We start from the raw sequence: 20,131 nt of genomic DNA on the forward strand, positions 1-20,131 counted from the left end.
AGTGTTGGCTCATCCCGCGATCAGAAGACGCACATAACTTGTGCCCAGGACATCCCACTCCTTGCAAGGAAAAGAGGCCCTATCTTACGTCTGGCCAGCAATACTTCAACCATCTCCAAAGAAAAACATATATGTCCATTGTAGAGGAGAAAGTGCAATGGAAAATTCTTGCCTATTACGGTTCTGAAGAGTTACCGGGTTCAAACTGTGTTAATTACCCTAGATGATCGTCTCTTTAGTTGCCGTATCTCTCACTTTTATTTAAAATGCCTCAAACGTCAAAAACATGTGGATGCCTGCGTCACAGGCATTGCTACCTTTGTGCCAACTGTTGGTAGCACGCAACAATGATAACAACTAATCTACTATATTCTAGTTTACAGAACAGAGAAGGAACAAGGACTGTCACACACATTGGGGAAGAAATGGTTAAAAATTAATTTCAACAGACTGTAAGAAAAGATTTTTGAAGTACCTTTAATTAAAGAGACTGGGCTTGGTGTGGTGGATTGGTCTGGTTTATTTTTTAACTCATAATTGTCTTGGGCCTTTTGAAACAGCCGAGTTTTCTCCCGGCTCAGAGGCAGACAGTCCAAAAGAAGATGACTTCCATAAAAGTAAAGGTTGTTTCTTGGCTGCTTGTGTTTGCCTTTCATGTAGGACTTCATGAAATCTTTCTTGAAAAGCTTTAATTGAATTATATTGACAACCCAAAATCTACAGAAGGGTATCATCCCCTGAATGCCGCAGGCCTGGGACCAGGGACTGTTACTTGGTCTTCCTTTTTGAATCCACAGGTGAAGTGCAAAGCTTGACATGTATACCAGGACTGGAAGCCAGCCTCAGCACTCCTGTCAGAGCTGAAGAATGGACTCATTAACTTCTTAGTCTCTTTACTAAGCCTGAGCTATTTATAGAACAACTGAAATCAATAAGTTCACTGATTAAAATATATCTACATGCATAAATCCTGATGTACCGACTCATAACTGAACACAACATCACTAAATCTGAAGTCAAGATAAAGCAGCCAAGAAGCAAAAGTTACACATGCTCCTGACACCCTTTTCACCATAGCTAGACTGGCTACTCACACCAAACCTCACTAAAAGCAAAACTCACATCAAAAAAATCCCCAAATTAGCAGGAAGTTTGAGAACTTTGTCTACATTTTAAACTCTTCAGGCTCAAAGTGGCACTCATTTTATGTTTCTAGTACATCTAGCAAAACAGGGCTCTGACCTTCACCTGTGCTCAGGTGCTCTCCTAATAAAGGAACGATTAGCAATATTAAGAGCAATAAACTTTAGGACATTGCTATACAGATTAACATTTTTAAACATTTATTCCTTAGTATATAGTCAAACAAGACTTTAGAGGATTTCTTTACAATGCTCATCTGGGCAAACAAAATTCAGCCTTATTAACATAGTTTTATTTTTGAAAGCCCAGAGGTGGGGTGCAGATTAAAAAAAAAAAAAAAATCTGAGAGGACAGAGGCATTGGTTCAGCCAGGCAAAACAAGCAGCAGTGATGAGTGTCACAGGGGACGTTCATGAGGTTCAGTCCCACAGCACTTGCAATACCCATAGTCTCAGTGAAGGTAGAACCACTGGTCTTTCAAATCAGCAGAACTTCATTTTTAATTAATCAGATTAAAAGGTTAAGTGCCTTGAATCTTTGCTCAACATTTGTTAGACTTCTTTCCTTAAAAAGTGTAACAACAGTCAAGTTAGTCAGAATTGTTTAATCATTCATACAAGAAAAGTTGCCTATCTCAAGAGAAGTGCCCTTGTAATCACTTTAGCAAATACGGTTGTATTAATCTGGTATAGGATAACAGGTTCAAAGTTGTAAACCCTGGAAATCTTTTACCATATGAAATGTTATTATAAGCATTAATCCATAATGTCTGTTCGTTATCATGACAGCAGCAGTTCCCTAGGGGTCAGGAGGTTTATGCTAAAGCACATAGTGCTGAGTAAAGAGCACATACAAATCTCTATTGTAACTGAACCCAAAACACCCTCTTTCCCTGCCTGCCCCAAACAATAAATTGAGAACAAGAGACACATGCTGACACATCCTTCTTGATTTTGTATTCACCCCAAGCTCTCTCAAATGCTTTTGATGTCTTGAGAAAAATCAGGCATCAGAAGGATGCCCTGGGTTTTTCTGAGCGCTGCTGTTGGGAGGCAGCAGACCAAGGTGGCAAAGGCAGAAAGGAACCAGCTGAACGCAGGTCAGCCTCACGACAGCCCCGTCCAGCTGCAGTCTAGCCAGCCTGGTCTCAAATGAGATGAAAAAACAGGTTTAAAAAAGGGGTGGTTTATCGGTGCTGCGGATGGGCAGGACCTCAAGGATGGTCTTGAGGATATCTGTGGTCTTTGCCAAAGGGAGAGCACTCAGCGGCTGGAGGGAGCTTTGTCTCGGGAGTCACTGCATGACCCTGAAGGAGGCTGCAGAAAATGGTCTAGCCAATTGTTCCTGTACCCCTGAATTTACATGGTTTCCCACAAAAGCTTTGAGGGTTCACAAATATTTCCTTAAGTAGCAATATTGCAGGTTATCTTTGTATTGATCCCCTTCTCTAAATTGCTTGAAACTTGTCACCGCAGCCTTTCTTTTTCATGTTGTTGTTAGTAGTTGCAGTATTAAAAATCAATTCTACTTAGCCACAGTAACTGAGCTGAGTTTTCACATCTTCAAACTTTCTAACCTCTAACACACCGCTTGATAGTTTTCAATAAAAAAGGGAAAATTAGCCAGCAATGTATTTTCAACCTCCAGGTCTAGGCATAAAATTGGGCAGCAGTACTGTGAAGAGCAAGTTAGTTTTTGAGGTGGCTGCTCTTTCAAGCTCTAGACCTGGCCACTCTGAATGCCTCCCTTTTCAATTTTTTTCCAGGACGAAGCTAAAGAGGACTCCAAGCAGAAAGACAGCAAACACAAAGTGGCCAGCAGCATGCTGGAGAGGGAGAGATTGGCAGTCCTGGACGGATGGGCAAGGAAGAAAGGAGATTAGGGAGGCCCTGGTTGACAAGGAAGAAAGCATCTGAGAGGAGCAAGTGGAAAGAAAATAATCAAAGGGATCGGAGGGGACGGAGTTTGGAGCCCCCAGATAGAGTCAGGGTGGAGCAGGACCCAGCATGCTTGAGGAGGGGTGATAAGAGCTGGTCGGATTATGGCCCTTGTTTCCAGCCAAAAAACACGCTGCAGTAGCAACTACCCACTGAACAACGCAGCAGGAGGACTTTCCCCAGAGGACTGACTGGCTGTATTTGGCCATCCGTGCCCTCTTCTTTTCTCCCTGCGCATGTGCAGATAACTTTTAAATACCACTTCAGTGCTCCTCTCTGCCCAGATCAACCACAGCAGGGAAAATCAGTGTGAACCTCAGGACAAGGAAATGCCTCTGCCCTTTACACAACTTCAGTACCTCGCAGAAAGCTGCCTCATGCAGCTGGGATCCACACGGCAGTACTCATTAAAGGTACAGAAAATATACCAAATACACACAAAACCCTGCTGCTAGGCCCTGGCAGTTTCTGCCAGGCAGACGCACAACTATTAAAAGGCCAACTATGCAATCCTGACATACTGAATTGGTCCAATTTCAAAGTGATAAGCACGAAGGATATACCAGATAGAAGATATCAGGGATACCCAGCAAGTGGTATTTGTATGGCACCGTGACTAAAGCAAAAACTCTCACTTGCTGAATGGTAATAAATATAGTCATATATAGCCAGTATCATACACTCATGTATCTGTCAGTACGTGTGTGTGTGTATACACGTATGCGTGCATGCAAAAATAAATACATGCATATACATGTATGTGCATGTGTGTGTGTGTGTGTTGCATGTAAGACATTTCTCTGTTTCACCAGACCCTCTCTGCCTTTCAGGCAGCAGAGCTGCTGCTGGCACTTGCTGTGGAAACAATCTCCCTCCTATGAGAGACGTGCTCCAACCCTCTCTTCTTTACGGCTCCTTGTCCTGAGGCCACATTTGCCTAGGCTGTTTTTTGCTTTGTGTGTGTGTGTGTGTGTCTGTCCCCCATACAGAGAAGGTTACCCTTACCCACGCAGTGGCAGGCACGGGGCTGTAGGAGAGACGCTGGATTCAAAGAAGGCACGGGCAAGCTGCCGAACTCCTTGGCCAAGTGAACAACTACTTTGAAAGAGTTCTGAGAGCCAGGCTCCTCTTTGTTCCCCTCAGTCTCCCGTTGCTGCTGCCTCACATGATTACACTTTGGCCAGGACACGGAGTGCTTAAGAAAGACAGTATTTGTCTTTCAGAAGGAAACATCAGGTCAGTGTTAGTTGGGGGTTGCAAATATAACATAATTAGCACAAGGCTTTTGACTTCTACCAGAAATTATATATATATATGTACAGGAACAAGCGCCACTGGCAGCAGGAGGGGGGTCATTGCCTTACTGCTCCACGGCCCCTGGAGATCCCCATTGTACCCAGAAAAATAATTTTTCATCCTCTTAAGGTGACCACTGAGTTGCTGTGTAACCCCTCGTTGCCGTGCCGGCAGCCCAGTTCCCTGCCACATGGAGGAGAGCAGAGCACAGGGCCAAATTTTCAGCTGCTGAAAAAAGCCAGAACTTCCTTCTAGCCAACACACTTGTGCTCACTTCCACCAGCAGATAATTTGCTCCCGTGTTCCTGCCTCAGGAGCCGAATCCCTTCCTTCTTGGGCTGGCAGTGCTGAAAGAACCGCAAGGACAATGATGCTCAGTCTGCCTGAGACAAGCTTTGGGGATAGCCTTCACATCAGCCCCACCACTAACTGAGAACTATCCGTTTGCTTTTTAGAGGAGCAATACCCTGCCTTACAGCCAGGAGGAAGCATAATCCATTCCACAGAATCACAGAATGAGAATCACTACGGTTTCATGGTTTATAGAACTGCATAGCCCTTAGGAGAACTACACCTTGGGATCTCCGCCTTTGCTTTTTCCTTTCTTTTCAGTGCAGACATACAGCGCCAGCATATTAGCGTAAAAGACGAGCCAGTGTTACTTCCAGGGGTAGATGGACTTACTGTGACTGGGAACGTAAGGAGATGATCGGTTAAGATCAGATTTCATATTTCAGATACTAAAGCACAGAGGCAAATTAGAGTTACTGCAAACAAATTAAAAAGCTCACCTCTGGAGACAGTGGGAATTAAGGGAAATGGTAAAAAAGGCTCAACACATTTCCAAGCAAGTGCCTTCCCTTCACTTAAAAAGCATCCAGGAGTAGGAGGCAAAAAGAAGATGTATGCACCACTGCCCACTTCTGGACAGCCTCAGAAACTGTGCTTGAAAGCACAGCTGGTACCCAGAGAACCAGGTTTCGGGGGCCATCAAGGGAACTGCACAGGCTCCCACTCTTCCCTCTCCGAAAGCCTCAGCAAATCCTTCCCGGGCAGCAGCTGAAGTGGTTTGTCCTGGGGGATGCACGATGTCCCTTTGCTGCAGCACAACCACGGGTCTGCTCCACCACGGGTCTTCTCCTCCGGAGCTGGAGTGGCACTGGGGGAGAAGCAGAACCCTCCTCCTCATCAGTAAGGGCTGGGGAGTAGCTCCTCTCGGCACTGTGCAAAGGCTCACAATTATTTTGGGGGCGCTGATTATCTCCCTCTGCTGTGACTTATCAAGCTACACCCAGACAATTTAGGGCTGACCAAACACCCACTTACACTCTTAGAAATTACACAGTGCCAGAGACATTCACAAGTAGGAAGGTGCTCCCCAGATGGCAATGTCCCCAAAATCATCTGGGTGCAAATGTTTGAAGTGTGCACCAACCAGCACAAGAGCTGCAGGTATTGCCGGTGCGTGTTTGGTCGCAGGGTAGACCCTACACGCTGGTGGGCTCTTAGACCCAGCCGTAAGAAAACACTTTCTGTGAACGATTTGGGCAAAGGAAACTGGGGTATGCAGAAAGGCTACCATCCCTATTTCAAATGGCAATTTTAAAGAGAAATAGCTAATCAAAGCAAGTGCTGTTCTGCAAGATGTCATGGCACTCATGCTGATTTCCCCCTGCCTGTTTTAAAACTTGGGGTATCGGCTCATCCACGTCAGATGCTTTTTACAAGATTGATTTTTTAAGGTGTATATTGCAAAAAGGGTTGTTTTCTATCTCTTGGATTATGCAATCCCTTACAAAACTTTCTGTACGCTAGGCTGTGGACCTACTCTGCCATTTCAATTACTTGTATAATGTCTTTATGGGTTCATTTTCCCATACATACCCCAAAGCCTCTTGATGTAGTTCTGTTTCCATCTCCTCACAACAGGGTGGTCAGCAAGATGCAGTTAAACAGACACAGAGCTTTATTAAACATGGGTGAACACTGAAAAAACATAAGTAAATGTACTAGGACTGGAAGGAGGTGAAGCAAAGTGCAACGCCATATCAAACGTGCCACTTGCCTTGCGCCTTTTGTTTCCAGAGTCATGCAAGCAGCTGCGATGATAGTGTTATCTGCTGACTGCACTGCTAATCCAGGCAGCCTTTCCCCTCCCAGCTCGTCCTGCACACTGATACAGCACAGCGTAGGTGTGGAAAGAGAGGAAATCTTTCAACCCCAGATCCCAAGAAACCCCCACCAGCTTCATCTCCTCTTCTATCTGCAGGTACTGCTACCTTGCAAAACAGCACAGAGGATCAGGGACTGAGGGCCTCATCAATATGAGCAAATTAAACGGTGCCTGGGAGGAACCATGATTGTCTGCATTAGTAAGCTGTTCAAGCATTTCGTGGCCTGCGGCAATTACTGCTCCCCCAAGCCCTTCCCGGGCACAGTCCAGAGTCAAGGACCTAATCTCAATTAGCCATCAGCACGGAGCCACCCTCTTTTGAAGCGGATGGTATTTTACTAGCAAAGGTGCAAGCTCTTCTATGCCGGGTGGTCTCTGTGCCCTGGAATATCCCCAGGTATATTTAAGTTACTAACATATTAAGTAGTCAATAACGCTTCACAGTTATGCACATGCCTGCTATCTCTGTTGGCCAAGATACATGCTTCTTGCATCAGACAACAAGCATACTAGCAACCCCACTCAAAGAAGAAAATAAACCCATCACAGGAAGGGACCACACTTCAGCAGAGGCAAGTTCAGCCACAAACCTACAGGGCTGCTCCAGTGACTTCTCTGGAGAGTTAATGGTAAACATTACAGTTATAACCTGTTACCCGTTGTACATGAAAACCATCAGAGCAATGCTGCCCAAGCGATCCTGGCATTTCTTTTCAGAGAGACAGGGTCATGCTTGGATTAATAAATGTTGAAAAACACCACTTTAGGACAAGAAGAAAAAGATTTGGAGTGTGCAGTTTTAATCCTGACATTAACAAGCTCACAGGTTAAGAGCAAACTTTACTCATAGAAAGGTCTTAAAATTATCCAAACTGACACAAGCTTAGAAACCAACTATTGCAACACACATCAAGCTCAGAACAATGGGTTTATTTAAAAATACACTTTATTTACAAGACATTCAAAACTTCATTTTGAAAAAAAATTTAACTGTACATAAAACTAACATTTTTCACTAATAGTTAATAAAACCAGAGTAAGATCTTCCATTCATTGATTCAGCAGTCATGGAGATTACATTTTGGCACATTATTTAAATCACATAACAAACAGAAAAACTGGAAGAAACTTAAGCAACACAACTCCATAAATGTAACAACTTTTTACAGTGACATCCTCATATCAAGATATCACTGTTCAAACAAAGTATTTAACATAGAAAGTGCTTCCACTGTACAGCAGAGTAAGTAGTTGAACCTATAGAAATCCTCATAGCGTTTGGACTATCTTTTCAGAAATGTCCCTTTTATCTGCTTTGCAATTAGTGATCCAAACTTTCCCCTAAGGTGTTAATGAATGACTAATGAACCCTAGTGATTTCATTATACCTTCTCAGGCTTAGAAACCAACTTTCTTTAAAAAGTTGGTTCAGGTGGAGTGTTTATAAATAATTTAAATACACATATATCTCTCTATCTCAGGATGACTACTTAGACAACACTTTGACACAGATCACAGGACATAAAATAGTCCTTGGAGTAGCTATCCATAGACCTTGGGTGGTGAAAATCACTTCAGGGAAAATTTGGATGCCAGCATATTCCCTTCAAAGTTCAGAATAAAAGGGAGCATTCAGGACAGTAAGTGGTATAATCAGGTAGAGGCAGGGGGAAAGAATAGGAAGAACTAATCAAGATCAAAAAGTGGTTTGCAATGGTGAAGTGTATCACATAGCAAAACCAGAAAGCGAGTGAATTTGAATTAAATGGAGTGCAAAAATTAAACCACTGCATAAAAGAGGTATTTCTAAACTGTATTATAGGTACATCACCATGACCAGAAGGCTAGCAAAACCATACCGCTTTTATTGAAGAGACAAAGAATAAGAAAACATTAAGAGGGGAAAAAAAAAAAACCACAGTTGCAGTGCAAGTCAAAATAAGTATCACAAAGAACACAGGGAGAAGGAAGTCAACTGAAAATTTGGCAAAACAAAGGCAATAACTCCTAAAAATAGCATCAGTTATTTTTCTTTACACAGAAAAGCAAAGGCAAGATCTGCATTTAGAGAGTTACGGAAGAAGGAAAAATTAACTATCAAACTGACATGTTTGATTAAAGGATAACATACGAAAAGTGACAAAAAAATTGAATTCACTTTAAGAAAAGGCCCATGACTGATGAAGGCCAGTAAATTGCTTTTGCATTCAATGCCATGTTAATTTATTCCAGGTTTCAGTCTTGCTCCAAAACTATCTGCCAAGGCTAGAAAATATTTCGTTGTCATACAACTAGGTCAGATATACGACTGATTATGGATCAGAGGGCCACATAAGCTGGACAACTGCTTGAAAAAATCACCTGTATTTTAAGCAGATTTCCTTTGCCACAGACAGTGATGGACAGATAGGGGCAACCACTGAATGCCATAATGGTGCAATCAGAAGGGAGTAATTGAAGAGGACAGGGTAGCACACTCAACCTGCAATCATCAGAAATTTTACGTTACTGAATTGGAAGGGGAAAAAAAAGCAATTAAGCTGAAGAGGCCAGAAGAGAGATTTTTCAACAGTGCAATACGCTACAAAACTGAATTTAGAACAAGTGTCCATAGATAAGGGCAAATACTGAAATGTACTGTATTTCAAAACAAGGTGAGCATACTTCAAGAGAATTAGAAGAGATATTCCAAGAACTGAAGGGAAATAAGCCAATACAAAATACATACTGATTGGAATGAAGTCTTCTACAGAAGTAGAGGGGGGCCACCCAGTAAAGCCTAGTTGTGACACACTTAAAACAGAAAAGAAAAATATTTTCTTCCAGGAGTGAACGGAAAACAAGGATAGCGGCTCAGAAACCTTAGTTGGATACCCTGAAAGTCCCTACGCAGAAAAAAAAAAAAATCAGGTTCGTCTCATAAATAATATAGCTCTGTTGGTTTTGCTTACTTAAGTAATAAAGCAAGTTTTAAATCTGCTTGTTTTCTAGACCTGAAGATTTCTATAAACCCTGGTATTTTCCTATTTATTCACAGGCAACAATTACAGTACATTCAACCAGACAAGAAAAATGTTTAAGAATGTTATTTCATTGTATTTTCAGGTTACAACACTTAAAAACTTAAAAAATAGATAATCACGGTTTTAACAAACACTGGAAGGATAAAGATGGTCCATTTTGTCAAATGCCTCAACGTTACACATACTAGTTGTCTCCAATTCCAGAGTAAACAATACTGCCATTACATCTTTCAACCTTTAATAAAATGTATATATAAAAAGATTACCTGATTTAAGACACAAATGCCTTTTTATTATGAAAGGGTGCTTCTTTCAGAGGATATCTGGGAAGCAAGTTCTCCCATAGACTTTGTTGTTATTTTGGGAGCTTTCTATTCCAGTTCTCAAAAAAACTATAAATATATTTGTTATTTACATGTAAATCCTGACATTTAAACGTCATCATAGATGAAAATAAGGACAAAAAGAACAGAAGAAAAGACTGTCTTACTTTATGCCACACACTTCTAAAAGACAGAGCAATTCTTGAAACATTTCCTGATTTACATTAATTCGTGCAGTAACTGCCAGGCAAGATCCTGCTGCTTTCACCTCTGCTGCTGCCAACAGAATCAAACAGACTGAAGGATCAAGCTTTTAATTATACTAACGCATAGTTTAATTTATATAATACAAACCTACGATATAACCTACGAGAAAATATATTAATTCACCCAAGAATCTGTTCAAAAGGGGTAACTAGAAATCCAGAAACGTGCTATTTAGACTGCAGTCACTGCTTCAGTAAATGCCATTTTCCAGGCAGCAAAATAGCCTGCTGTGTGGTTTAATATTCATTGACTTAATGTAATCATCCTTATTAATAAGGAGTTGGCTGCTTCTAGCCAGCCTTACAAGAAGGTCCTGGTATTTTCCCAGCCCAGGCAGGAAATCAATTTTCCCTTTCTGTTAAGGTGTCACTGAGGTAAAGACACCACTATTTTATAGAGGTGTCCCCATAAATAAATGAATAAAATAGCCTGCCCAGGCCACACAGACCATTGAAAGGCTGCTTTTGACAGCAAAATGTATTTGAAAGCTTCTGGATCTAGTCTGTATAGCCGGTGAGGCTAAGCAATACACTCACTGTGGATTAGATAGTGGGTCTTCTCTCCAAGAAACCTGGAGAACAAAGCTGACCTAAATCCAGCACTGGTGACAGGGCACGTCATCTTGTTTTCCTTAGAGCACCCTTGCATGCCTTAAAAAGAAAGGCAAGCAGCAAAAAGATAAAGGAAGTGCTTCACTAAATACACTTTGAAATACACCTTTGGGCAGGGCAGAGGGGAGGGCTTAGACCTTTAAAATAAATCAGCAAGAAATAATCAAGACTAAATAAGGAAAAATTCCCTGTAATTTTTTTTTTAAAGCTTCCTCTAAGTGATAACTCTCTATATAAAACTTTAAAGGGACTTTCTTAATTGATACAATATTAAGTTGTGCCTTAGTAATAGAACTGCAGAATTTTAACTGTTCATAATAAACACATTAGCTTATTTATTCAGCATGAATAATGACAGACGGTCAGTGTTAGAGATACTGCAATCATCCCGCACAATGATGAATTAAGACCATGGCTATTAATTTCTGTTATCAGGAAAAAAAGTAAAAAATACTTGAGTTGTACAATCACAACAGCGAACAAGATAAAAGTTAACTGGATGACTGCTTGCACTTCCATTTGCTAGAATCAGTACAGACGTTAGTATTTCTTTGCTTTCATGACAAGAAGTCTATTCTTTAGCGTACTTATCTGTGATTAGGCCAAGACTCCAGTATTACTAGAAGAGAAGCAAGACTAGCTTCTGCTCTGTCCCTAAATACAGGAGTCAATCAAGAAAACGATGCAAGTCAAAATTCCTGAGTGCTTCCCCTCCCCCTTAGACACTCTTAATTTCATTCACAAACCCCACTGGTCAGAAGCACAAGCGTTGCTGTTAAACATGAACTGTCTATGCAAAAATGCATTTTAAGGATCAGTAAAGCATCTCTACTGAAGTCCTTTATAAATATACAGTACTTCAGCCCAGTACCATCATGAACTGGCCGCAGGGCTTTCAGGAAACAGCTCACTTCAGCAGAAAAGGCCAGAGCGTCATTCCCAGTGCCACTGGCCATTAACTGCAATCATCAGTGCAGACAGCAATACACCCCATACACTCTAAGAATAGAAATTCACACCTAGTTTGGTAAAGAACTGGGTTAGGCTGGTATCAGAAAAATCCTAGATGAATGCAACACCCTTCGTGGAAATACTAATCCTTATTTCAGATACAAGGGGGTTTTAGGTGTATTTTGGTTTACAGCTAAAGCACAGAAATCTTTTTGCCACACCAACTTCAGCTACCACCAACAATGACCCCCTTCCCAGCATCCGTTTGTTCTATGAAAACATTATGCAGAGTAGAAGGAATCGCCTAAAGTCGTGTACTGCTCAACTGTGATTTGTCATCAGACATGTCACAATTTTTTACATTTTTAATGCTACCCTCTGCCAGTGGGTACTCAATAGGAATTTCAATATCATTTTTACTTGAACCATTGTCTTTATGCGGTGCAGAAAGGCAACTATCGTTTTTCTCAGTATAGCCATTAGTTTTAGCCAGGGGGGGCTCCCGCTGACTGCAGCACAGCTGAGAGTCACAAGCTTTTGAGATGCAGGGTGAGCTGCACAGTAGCTGGGAGGTCTTGTGGTCAATGTACTCGGGCTGGATGGTCACAGAATGGATCCCTGCTTCGTGGAAAACCTTCCGTATTTTGTAAGTAGCATCTTGGTAATCAGTAGGAGTTTGGCACTTGATATGAAGAGTAGCAATATTCTTCCCACCTGCAAGCTCCCAGACATGCACCTCATGAAGGCTGCTAACCCCTGGTACACGAGCTAGTCTGTCAGCTGGAAGACATAAGAGAAAGATATTAGAGGCTTTGGTGTACCGGCTAATTACTAGCTTTCCCATTAAGAGCCCTAGCCGAAAGCAGCAGTCTCCAAACTATCTGTTTAAAAGAGCTGTACTTAGTAAAATATATCTACTCCCAGCTGCCTCTGGTTCAGCCTCCCGATGACCACATGAGCAGGCCACCCTTCTGTTTGGGTTCACCCTGTCCCTCAAGCTCCCTAATAGCAATTTACCAGCCACTCATCAAAGCAACGTTAGAGCACCGCTTCCTTGGCAAGACCCCACATCTTCTGGCTTGAACAAGCTCTGAGCATGGTGGAATTCCAGAAATAACCAGTGCTACCCCACAATTAACCAGTGTGAACAACGCCAGAGAGCTACAAAAATAACCAACCTTAATGAAAATTTCTAAGCTGTTTTGGAAGCCTTTTGGAAGAAGCCGCTGCAGGGCTGGGCAATATTGTAATTCAGTGTTGTTTCTTTCACAAACACCCCACACAAAGCATTAACAGCTCAAGACCTGGTATTTTTGATGTATTGTTGGAATACCACATTCTCAAAATACATGCTTTAACTAATCCAGAGAGATTTGAGTCATGTTGCTAGGACACAGGCATGTGACTATTTCTTGGTTCTTGAGAATTTAGAGCTATTACGAGTAAATAATCCAAGTATGTCATTCCAGAAATAACATATGCATTGAAATAAATCATTAAAACTAATAGCATTTCAACAACAAAGTTTACTTACTCAGTAGTTGCATATTAACACCTTTGGGAACCATCTGCAACAAAATAATTGAGGTCTCCTTGATAAGCGGGAATGCAGAAGACAAGATGATGAACACCATAATTATTGTCAGGCTTGGATCAATGTAGCACTGCCAATTACAGGGAGCATTCCCCAGAGGAAGTACATGGAAGATTGTAGCAGCAACTACCACGACCACAGATCCAAGTGCATCTCCCATAACATGCAAAAGAACACCTGAAACAAATGGCACAATTTCCATTAGTGGGTTGGGTGGGTTGTTTGGGGGGCGGGGGGCAGGTTTGGGGTGGGTGGAGAGTAATGCTGCATTTGTCAAGTCTGTTCTACTTGACATGAAAAACACAATATTCCAGGCACTAACATCGTAACTGAAGTTTTCAATAACAGCTTTCAGAACAAAACAGCAAGGAAAATACTGACTCTGAACCACAGCTGCTTAAGTGGGATGCATTATTAAACATGTAGGGAATGCTAGCAACTGCGGTCCAACTGCAATGCCGTGGCAACATAAAATGTGTTTGCTTAAATGCCTGCAGATTATTAAGAGATCCTGGCACATTAAATCTCAATTCTCAATTAAAAATTGATGACTAAAAGTATCTATTCTACCCTGGAAGCTAAGAGAACCACAGACCACTCCCAGTAACAGTTACTCTCCTCCATCAGCTTCTATAACACTGTTGAAATCTGAAAAATGACCTAGAGTGAAACCTAAGCCCATTCTTCTGGCTCTAAACACCCCCAAACTTCAGTTTTCGGATCAAGCTTGATTACTAGTCATATTAAACCTTGTCCCACCAACACTACTAGCCCTCAAACCCCAAAAAGAAAAAGAAATAAATCAGAATCTGGTTTGAGAGTTAGTCACATGGACGCTCTACAGATATGTATTTGCACAAAAGGTAAAGATAGAAAACACGTTCTTGTAATAACACATTTTTAGCTGCCCTTTCAACTACAATGACCAAGGTAGCCTTCTTGCTATGAAGTTACAATAATCTAAGAACTCTTTTTTTTTTTTTTTTACACTACTTTACATAATCTTCCCTCTTCCCGTCGTTGCTTAAATGCACTCCAGTTTTGTCAGTCTTTACTGTTCAGACTCAGGTTTTCTTCCAACCCATGCCTAATTCATAACATCCCTAAACAAATGAAGTTAATTTCTTTGTCAATATTTTTTATTCGGAGCCTGTGAGAGAATAAAATGGACCATCTTTTAACATCCCTATGACAAGCACTTTCAAGACCTTCACTCCAATTTAATCACTTCCTCTGGGCTGCAGAAGCTGCAAAAGCCTTTCTCCAAAACTCATTAACACAGCAAAGAGTTTTGATTCTTTGGTGATGCTGGACACTGGATTAGACCTAGAGCCGTGCCTGTGCTGCTGTTTCCTGCCAGCTCTGTGCATGAGCATTGATCTTCTGTGTGAGAAGTGAAGGCCATAACTACTGGAGTCCCTCTGAATCACTTGGGTCAGATACAAAAGTACAAACTTCCAGTGAGTCCAGCTCTTTCTGCCTGAGTCAGGCGTGTTCTGCCCCATTTGGCAGACTCCGACAGGGTTTTACTCCTCCTAACAGTATTGCAGTGTTTCCTTTTCATTTACAGATAATTCTGATTCAGCATGGGCTATCAGCTATTGCACGAACAAGAGGAACAGGCAGGATGTAATTGCCAAGGCAACTAACTAGAGAGCACAGCTTAAAAAGAACAGGAAAATGTTTCAGAAAGGCTTCTTTTGAATTAAGAAAAAAAAAGTGATCATGTCAGAGTTATGATAAATTATGAACTGAGAAGATGGAATTTGGAAAATGCTTATTTTACATTATTAACATCATGAATATGTACATCTTGGTTACGCATCACATAATGAGGGCCTAGACAGAAATGAACCCGTTTCCCTATCGACTCCCAAAGGCTATGGTTCTAAAATAGAACTGAAAATGAATTTTTATTAAATGAAGTCAATATGATAAGACCATAGGTAATGAATAGTTTCCAACTGCTTGTGTCAGAAAGTCTGAACTACTCTGCACACACTCAAGGAGTAAGAAGAATAATTTTACACTACAGTAATTAATCCAGTCAGGCAGAATGTCTAGATTCCTGTTCCTACCACTTTTAAAATCAAGGAAGCAGTTCCTCTGCCAATCCACTTTGTCCAGCCACGTTTTTCAGGGAGGCTCCGATTCTATAATGTACAGAATTTTTTGCCAAGTGATTATTAAGTAAGTATAGCTATGTAAATAACTTCAAAGGAAAAAAGAGATTTAAATAAGAATTTTAAAGACACATATCTGTAACATTGGCTACAGAAGCAAGGAATATTTGTACGGACAATAAAAATAGATTTTGTAAAGATGACATACTAAAGTAGCACTTAAAGAAAAATTCTCTTTTTAAAAATCAAAGATGACAGGTATCTTAAAATAACTGACACAGAACTCCTCATCCTTCAGACATCTTTAAAAGTTTCCAGATTCATTATGCCTAAGAACTGTCGCTCAGGCAAGTAAGGCCTTCTCGAAAATATACTCATTGGTTTCTTATTCTTCTCTCCTCCATCCCTGAAAGTGACAGTTTGCTTTTCCTGCTCCGATAATCTTACCATTATAATGCCATAATATCCAGTGTCATGAATTTCTAGACATTCAGGAAAGTGTAATGGCTCTAGCACACGGTTTGATTTCCAGAGTGTCTTCCCTTACAGACACATTTGTGTAACTCCGAAAACATTTCCGAAAGACGGGCAGACAGACACACTCCAAAAAAAAAAACCAAACCCCACTCAGGTGCCTGACTGCCCTGTCAACCTCTAAAGCTGAATTCACAGGATGCCAACTTACGTGACTTTGGAAGAGTATCAGATGCTGATTGGTAGTTTCAGGCTCCTTATGGTCACCTTTCTGTTTCAGCTTTCTGACAGCCCTTTCCTTGGGGACAAACTCAATGTTTAATATACTCAAAGATACCTGCTTCTGGCTCTGCTCAGAATAGATATGTAAACGTGTATGCACATAAACGCCAATACAGAGAGGGAGGGACACTTGGTTAATTTATTCCTAGAAGTAGCTATACCATTTCACTCTGCAGATACCCAGAGACCTGCCAAATCACAACTTAAGAAGGGTTGATACTGTCACAGACTCTCTCAGGGTCAGGTTCACAGTTCAAGGACCTGGAAAAACACTGTGCTGAAGCATCTGCTTCAGCACTTTTTTCCTCGTGCTGACTACAAAAGATTATTAACCCCAGGATTTAAAGAAATTCCATTTTCTGCCCAAAAGCATTTTGAAGTTGAAAACTGCTCAACTACTGCAGCAGTGACACTCAAAGAAGCGCCTCATAGATACCTGCTTTACCTTCCTATGAGGCCTCTACTGACTTCAGCTTAGTGCAAGAGGCTTTGTCTCCTTTCCAAGAAGTTCAGCTGCACTTTTCCAAAGAATTAAAATCAAAATGTAAACACACTCAGAGCCAAATCAGCATCACACTATTTTGTTATTATCTATGCTACTTCATACAACCAAAACCTTTCTGCTAAAGATAACTGGGCCCATATACATGGAAGAGTGCTGGGCTTTTGCTCCATTTCTTACCAATATTTGGAAAAAAAAATAAAAAATCTGAAATGGAAACCAGAAGGTGTTTAAAGTTAATATAATATTAGCCGTATACTCCCGTGCTGTACCTCGGATGTTCAAGGCTTCAGACTTTCTCTCTTTTTTCTTCTCAGGCCCCTCTTCAGGGCTTTTTTGGTTATTTGGTGAATCACCTGCATTCAAAGAAGAAACGCTGTGTTGTGTATAAGTTCTACAAACAGAAAAAACATCATCCTTCTCAAAAACAACTTATTTGAAAGATGACGAGAAGAAAGAAAAAAAAAAAAAACAAGCCAAAACATTTTCCACGCAGCTCTCTGAGCAAAGCCTCCCTCCCCCATCCCGAGGGGACAGCCAGCAGCCTGGTGTAAAGTACAAGGCAAAAGAGGCGGTGGGTGTCTGAGCGAGCTTAGCAAAACTCCCCGGGGCCCACGGGTGGGTTTGGGGCTCCACAGGGGCCCAGAGGATGGGTCTGGCAGCTCGGCGAGTCCCAAGGGCAAAGAGGAGGGAGAGAGGGGACGGGGAGGGATGGGGAAGGGTGTGAGGGGTGGGGAGAGGCACAGGACACAAGGGGAGGGCTGGGTGGTGAGGCGAGGCGGCAAGGATGCAGGCGAAAGGCACCTGCTTCATCCGCCTCGCCTGTCGGAGCACTGCCGGGCACTGCCTGCAGCGTGGCGGCAGCGGGTGGCAGGGCGGGCAGGCGGCGGCGACGGCGGCAGCAGGCGCCCCAGTCCTGGAAGACGAGAAGCCCCACGAGGTTGACGGCAAGGCCGAGGGTGCCGACGATGAGCACCAGCTGGGCGTCATCAATGGGCTCGGGCCGGGCGAGGCGGAGGATGGCCTCCACGAAGATGGTGAAGCAGAGGGCGGTGAGGAAGACGGCGTTGCTGAGGGCCCCCACCGCTTCGGCGCGGCTGTAGCCGTAGGTGGCACGGGGGCCCCGGCGGCTGCGGCGGGCGATGCGCCCCGTGGAGAGACCCACGCAGAGGGAGATGAGGTCCGAGAGCATGTTGAAGGAGTCGGACACCAGTGCGATGGAGTTGCCCAGGTAGCCCGACACCAGCTCAGCCACGAAGAAGCCGGCGGTGAGCACCAGCATGAAGATGAGGCGGCACGTCTTCCCCGAGTACCGCCCCATGGCGGCGACGGCGGCGGCCGGTCCCACTGGCGCCCCTCTCCGCGCTAGCGCCGGTGCATACCCAGCCGCCGAACAGGCAGCGCCGCCCGCCCGCCCGCAACAAGTGCGGCCGCCCCGGCCCACAACGCCGCCGCCCGCCGCGCCAGGCCCCGCCCGCCCCCCTGCCCCGCGGGGAAGGCACCGCCCCGCCCCGCCCCGCCCCGCCGCCGGCAGCGGCCGCGGCGCCGCGCCCCCTGCCCGCCCCCCCGGGGGGAGGGCGGCGGGGTGGCCCCCGCTGCCCGCCCGCTGCCTGCCCGCCCCGCTGGCGCGCTGCTGGCGGGGCTCTGGAGTGGTTGGGGGCGAGGGTGGGTGAGACAAAATAACTCAAATACGAAATAAATACGGAGTAACACGGCCCGGGGAGGCGCGAACCTGGGAAAGGCTCGGGGCGGCTGGAGAAGGGCCCGCTCGGGTAGGGGGAGCCAGCCAGGCAGAACCACCAGGCTCTGCAGCACGCCGGGTGCCGCCGCGCTGCCCGAATACCGGCAGGTTTCAGTGAGGGATCCAGTAATTACCGTCCTTTGGGCCTTCACCCGTGGCTTAAGTGCCAAATCAAAGGGTCGAGTGCCATCTACTGAACCAGGTAATCTCCTGCAGCTGGCCTTTAAAAGTGTGCGTCAAGGCAGCACCCAAGGGTGCATGAATCTGTCATCAGCCTGTGCGAAAAATAGTTTTGTGCATTTTTTTACCCTACAGAATAACCTGTAAGAAGCGTAATAAACGAGTAAACCTCTATCTTGTTTTTCTACATTTTGTTGTTGTTGTTTTCATGATAGTTCTTGGGAAAGCGGTGCCTCTGCATGCAAATGAAAAAAGGACAGAGCCGGACCGCTAGTACAGCATTTCAAGATGACGGGAGCCACTGGATAATCAAAGGAGGTGCCGGGAAATTAAGCCACTCTCAGCTATGGGCTTGTCAAAACCAGCTGCTAATGTCACTAGATTTTCAGTGACCCCTGACTGGACTTGGGATCAATCATCATAGAATTCTTTTTCATGCTTGACTTCAGAAGTAGGCCAAAAAGAAAATCAGAACTGGGCTCAAGGAGAATAAACTTAAATAAAAGACGTAAGACCTAAAGAAAATAATGTCCTTAAAATTATATCCTGCGAGAGTCAGGAGTATTTCAGTGATGCCAGAGGAACACCAGTGCTGGAGGTACTGCTTCAGCAGCTACAATCCACACTGAAGTGCCACACCAAACATTTCACCACGCTTGACAAAGTGTACATCGCTATCAGATAATAAACCAGCATGGCGGGGGAACGCTGTCATCTCCCTCCTGCCAAAGGTGGTGTTCTGTACAACCAGAAATTCATTGAAGGCCTCAGGAATTTCTTCTTTATTTTAACTCTGAAGCAATTGCATTGTCACTGCTGTTAACTGAGTTTGATCCCTTGCTTGAATGCATCTTTTAAATTAGATCTCTCAGTTCCACCTAAATTTTGTGTACACAACCAAAGCCTTTCTTGCTTCAGATGTATCTTAACCTCTGGAGTGGACTTAAGTAGCCATTCAGGGGATAACCTCCCCTGTATCTGCGAGGACTAAAACGCACAACTCCCCATTAACTGGAGATTCTTGTGCATATCCTTCACACATTCAGTGCCCAAGCAATGAAAGTACCCTGCAATATTCAAATTAACAAATGCGTGAAACTAAACGTATTGAAAAGAACTTTACCATAAACACAATAGTGCTAGCAGAAAGCATAATTTACATCAACGCACATTTCAGCTCTATAATTACATCTACCAACATAAGATGAGAGATTTTAAACAGTTGTGCCAAATAAAAAGCAGTGTGACATAGGTAGAACAAAAAGAAGAAAAATATTTAAGAGTTATAGGAAGTTAAATAGTCTGTTAGGTATAGACTTCTAAATGACAGACTATATCTTCTTTACTGTAATTAATGATAGAAAATTCTGCCTCTGGCACTTCACTTATAATAAAAAAAAAAAAAATCACCAAAGCCCAGCTCATTGTAACTGCATAGAACTGAAAAGAATTTCCAGCCGTTCTTATTTTAGGAAGATGTATAATGCAGTAGCTGGAACAGCATTAATCCT

General features: G+C 43.2%; 1 protein-coding gene across 1 annotated transcript; it reads right to left on the minus strand.

The window, feature by feature from the left end:
- Positions 1-12,028: 12,028 nt before the first annotated feature.
- On the minus strand, positions 12,029-18,020 carry SLC30A10 (solute carrier family 30 member 10). Its single transcript, XM_059835866.1, has 4 exons — positions 17,504-18,020; positions 16,972-17,055; positions 13,259-13,495; positions 12,029-12,504 (listed from the first exon to the last, which is right to left on the minus strand). Exons 1-4 carry the CDS (start codon positions 18,018-18,020, stop codon positions 12,029-12,031), a joined length of 1,314 nt encoding a protein of 437 aa, XP_059691849.1.
- Between the last annotated feature and the right edge of the window lie 2,111 nt (positions 18,021-20,131).

Source organism: Gavia stellata, chromosome 2, assembly GCF_030936135.1.
Source record: "Gavia stellata isolate bGavSte3 chromosome 2, bGavSte3.hap2, whole genome shotgun sequence".
NCBI classification, from domain to species: Eukaryota; Metazoa; Chordata; class Aves; order Gaviiformes; family Gaviidae; genus Gavia; species Gavia stellata.

Coding starts and splice junctions, on each gene's coding strand:
- SLC30A10 (XM_059835866.1), bottom strand. CDS start 18,020: ATGGGGCGGTACTCGGGGAAGACGTGCCGCCTCATCTTCATGCTGGTG. Junction 17,056..17,503: donor AGGCGAGGCGGATGAAGCAG/GTGCCTTTCGCC, acceptor CTTTGAATGCAG/GTGATTCACCAAATAACCAA. Junction 13,496..16,971: donor TGAAGCCTTGAACATCCGAG/GTACAGCACGGG, acceptor CATTTGTTTCAG/GTGTTCTTTTGCATGTTATG.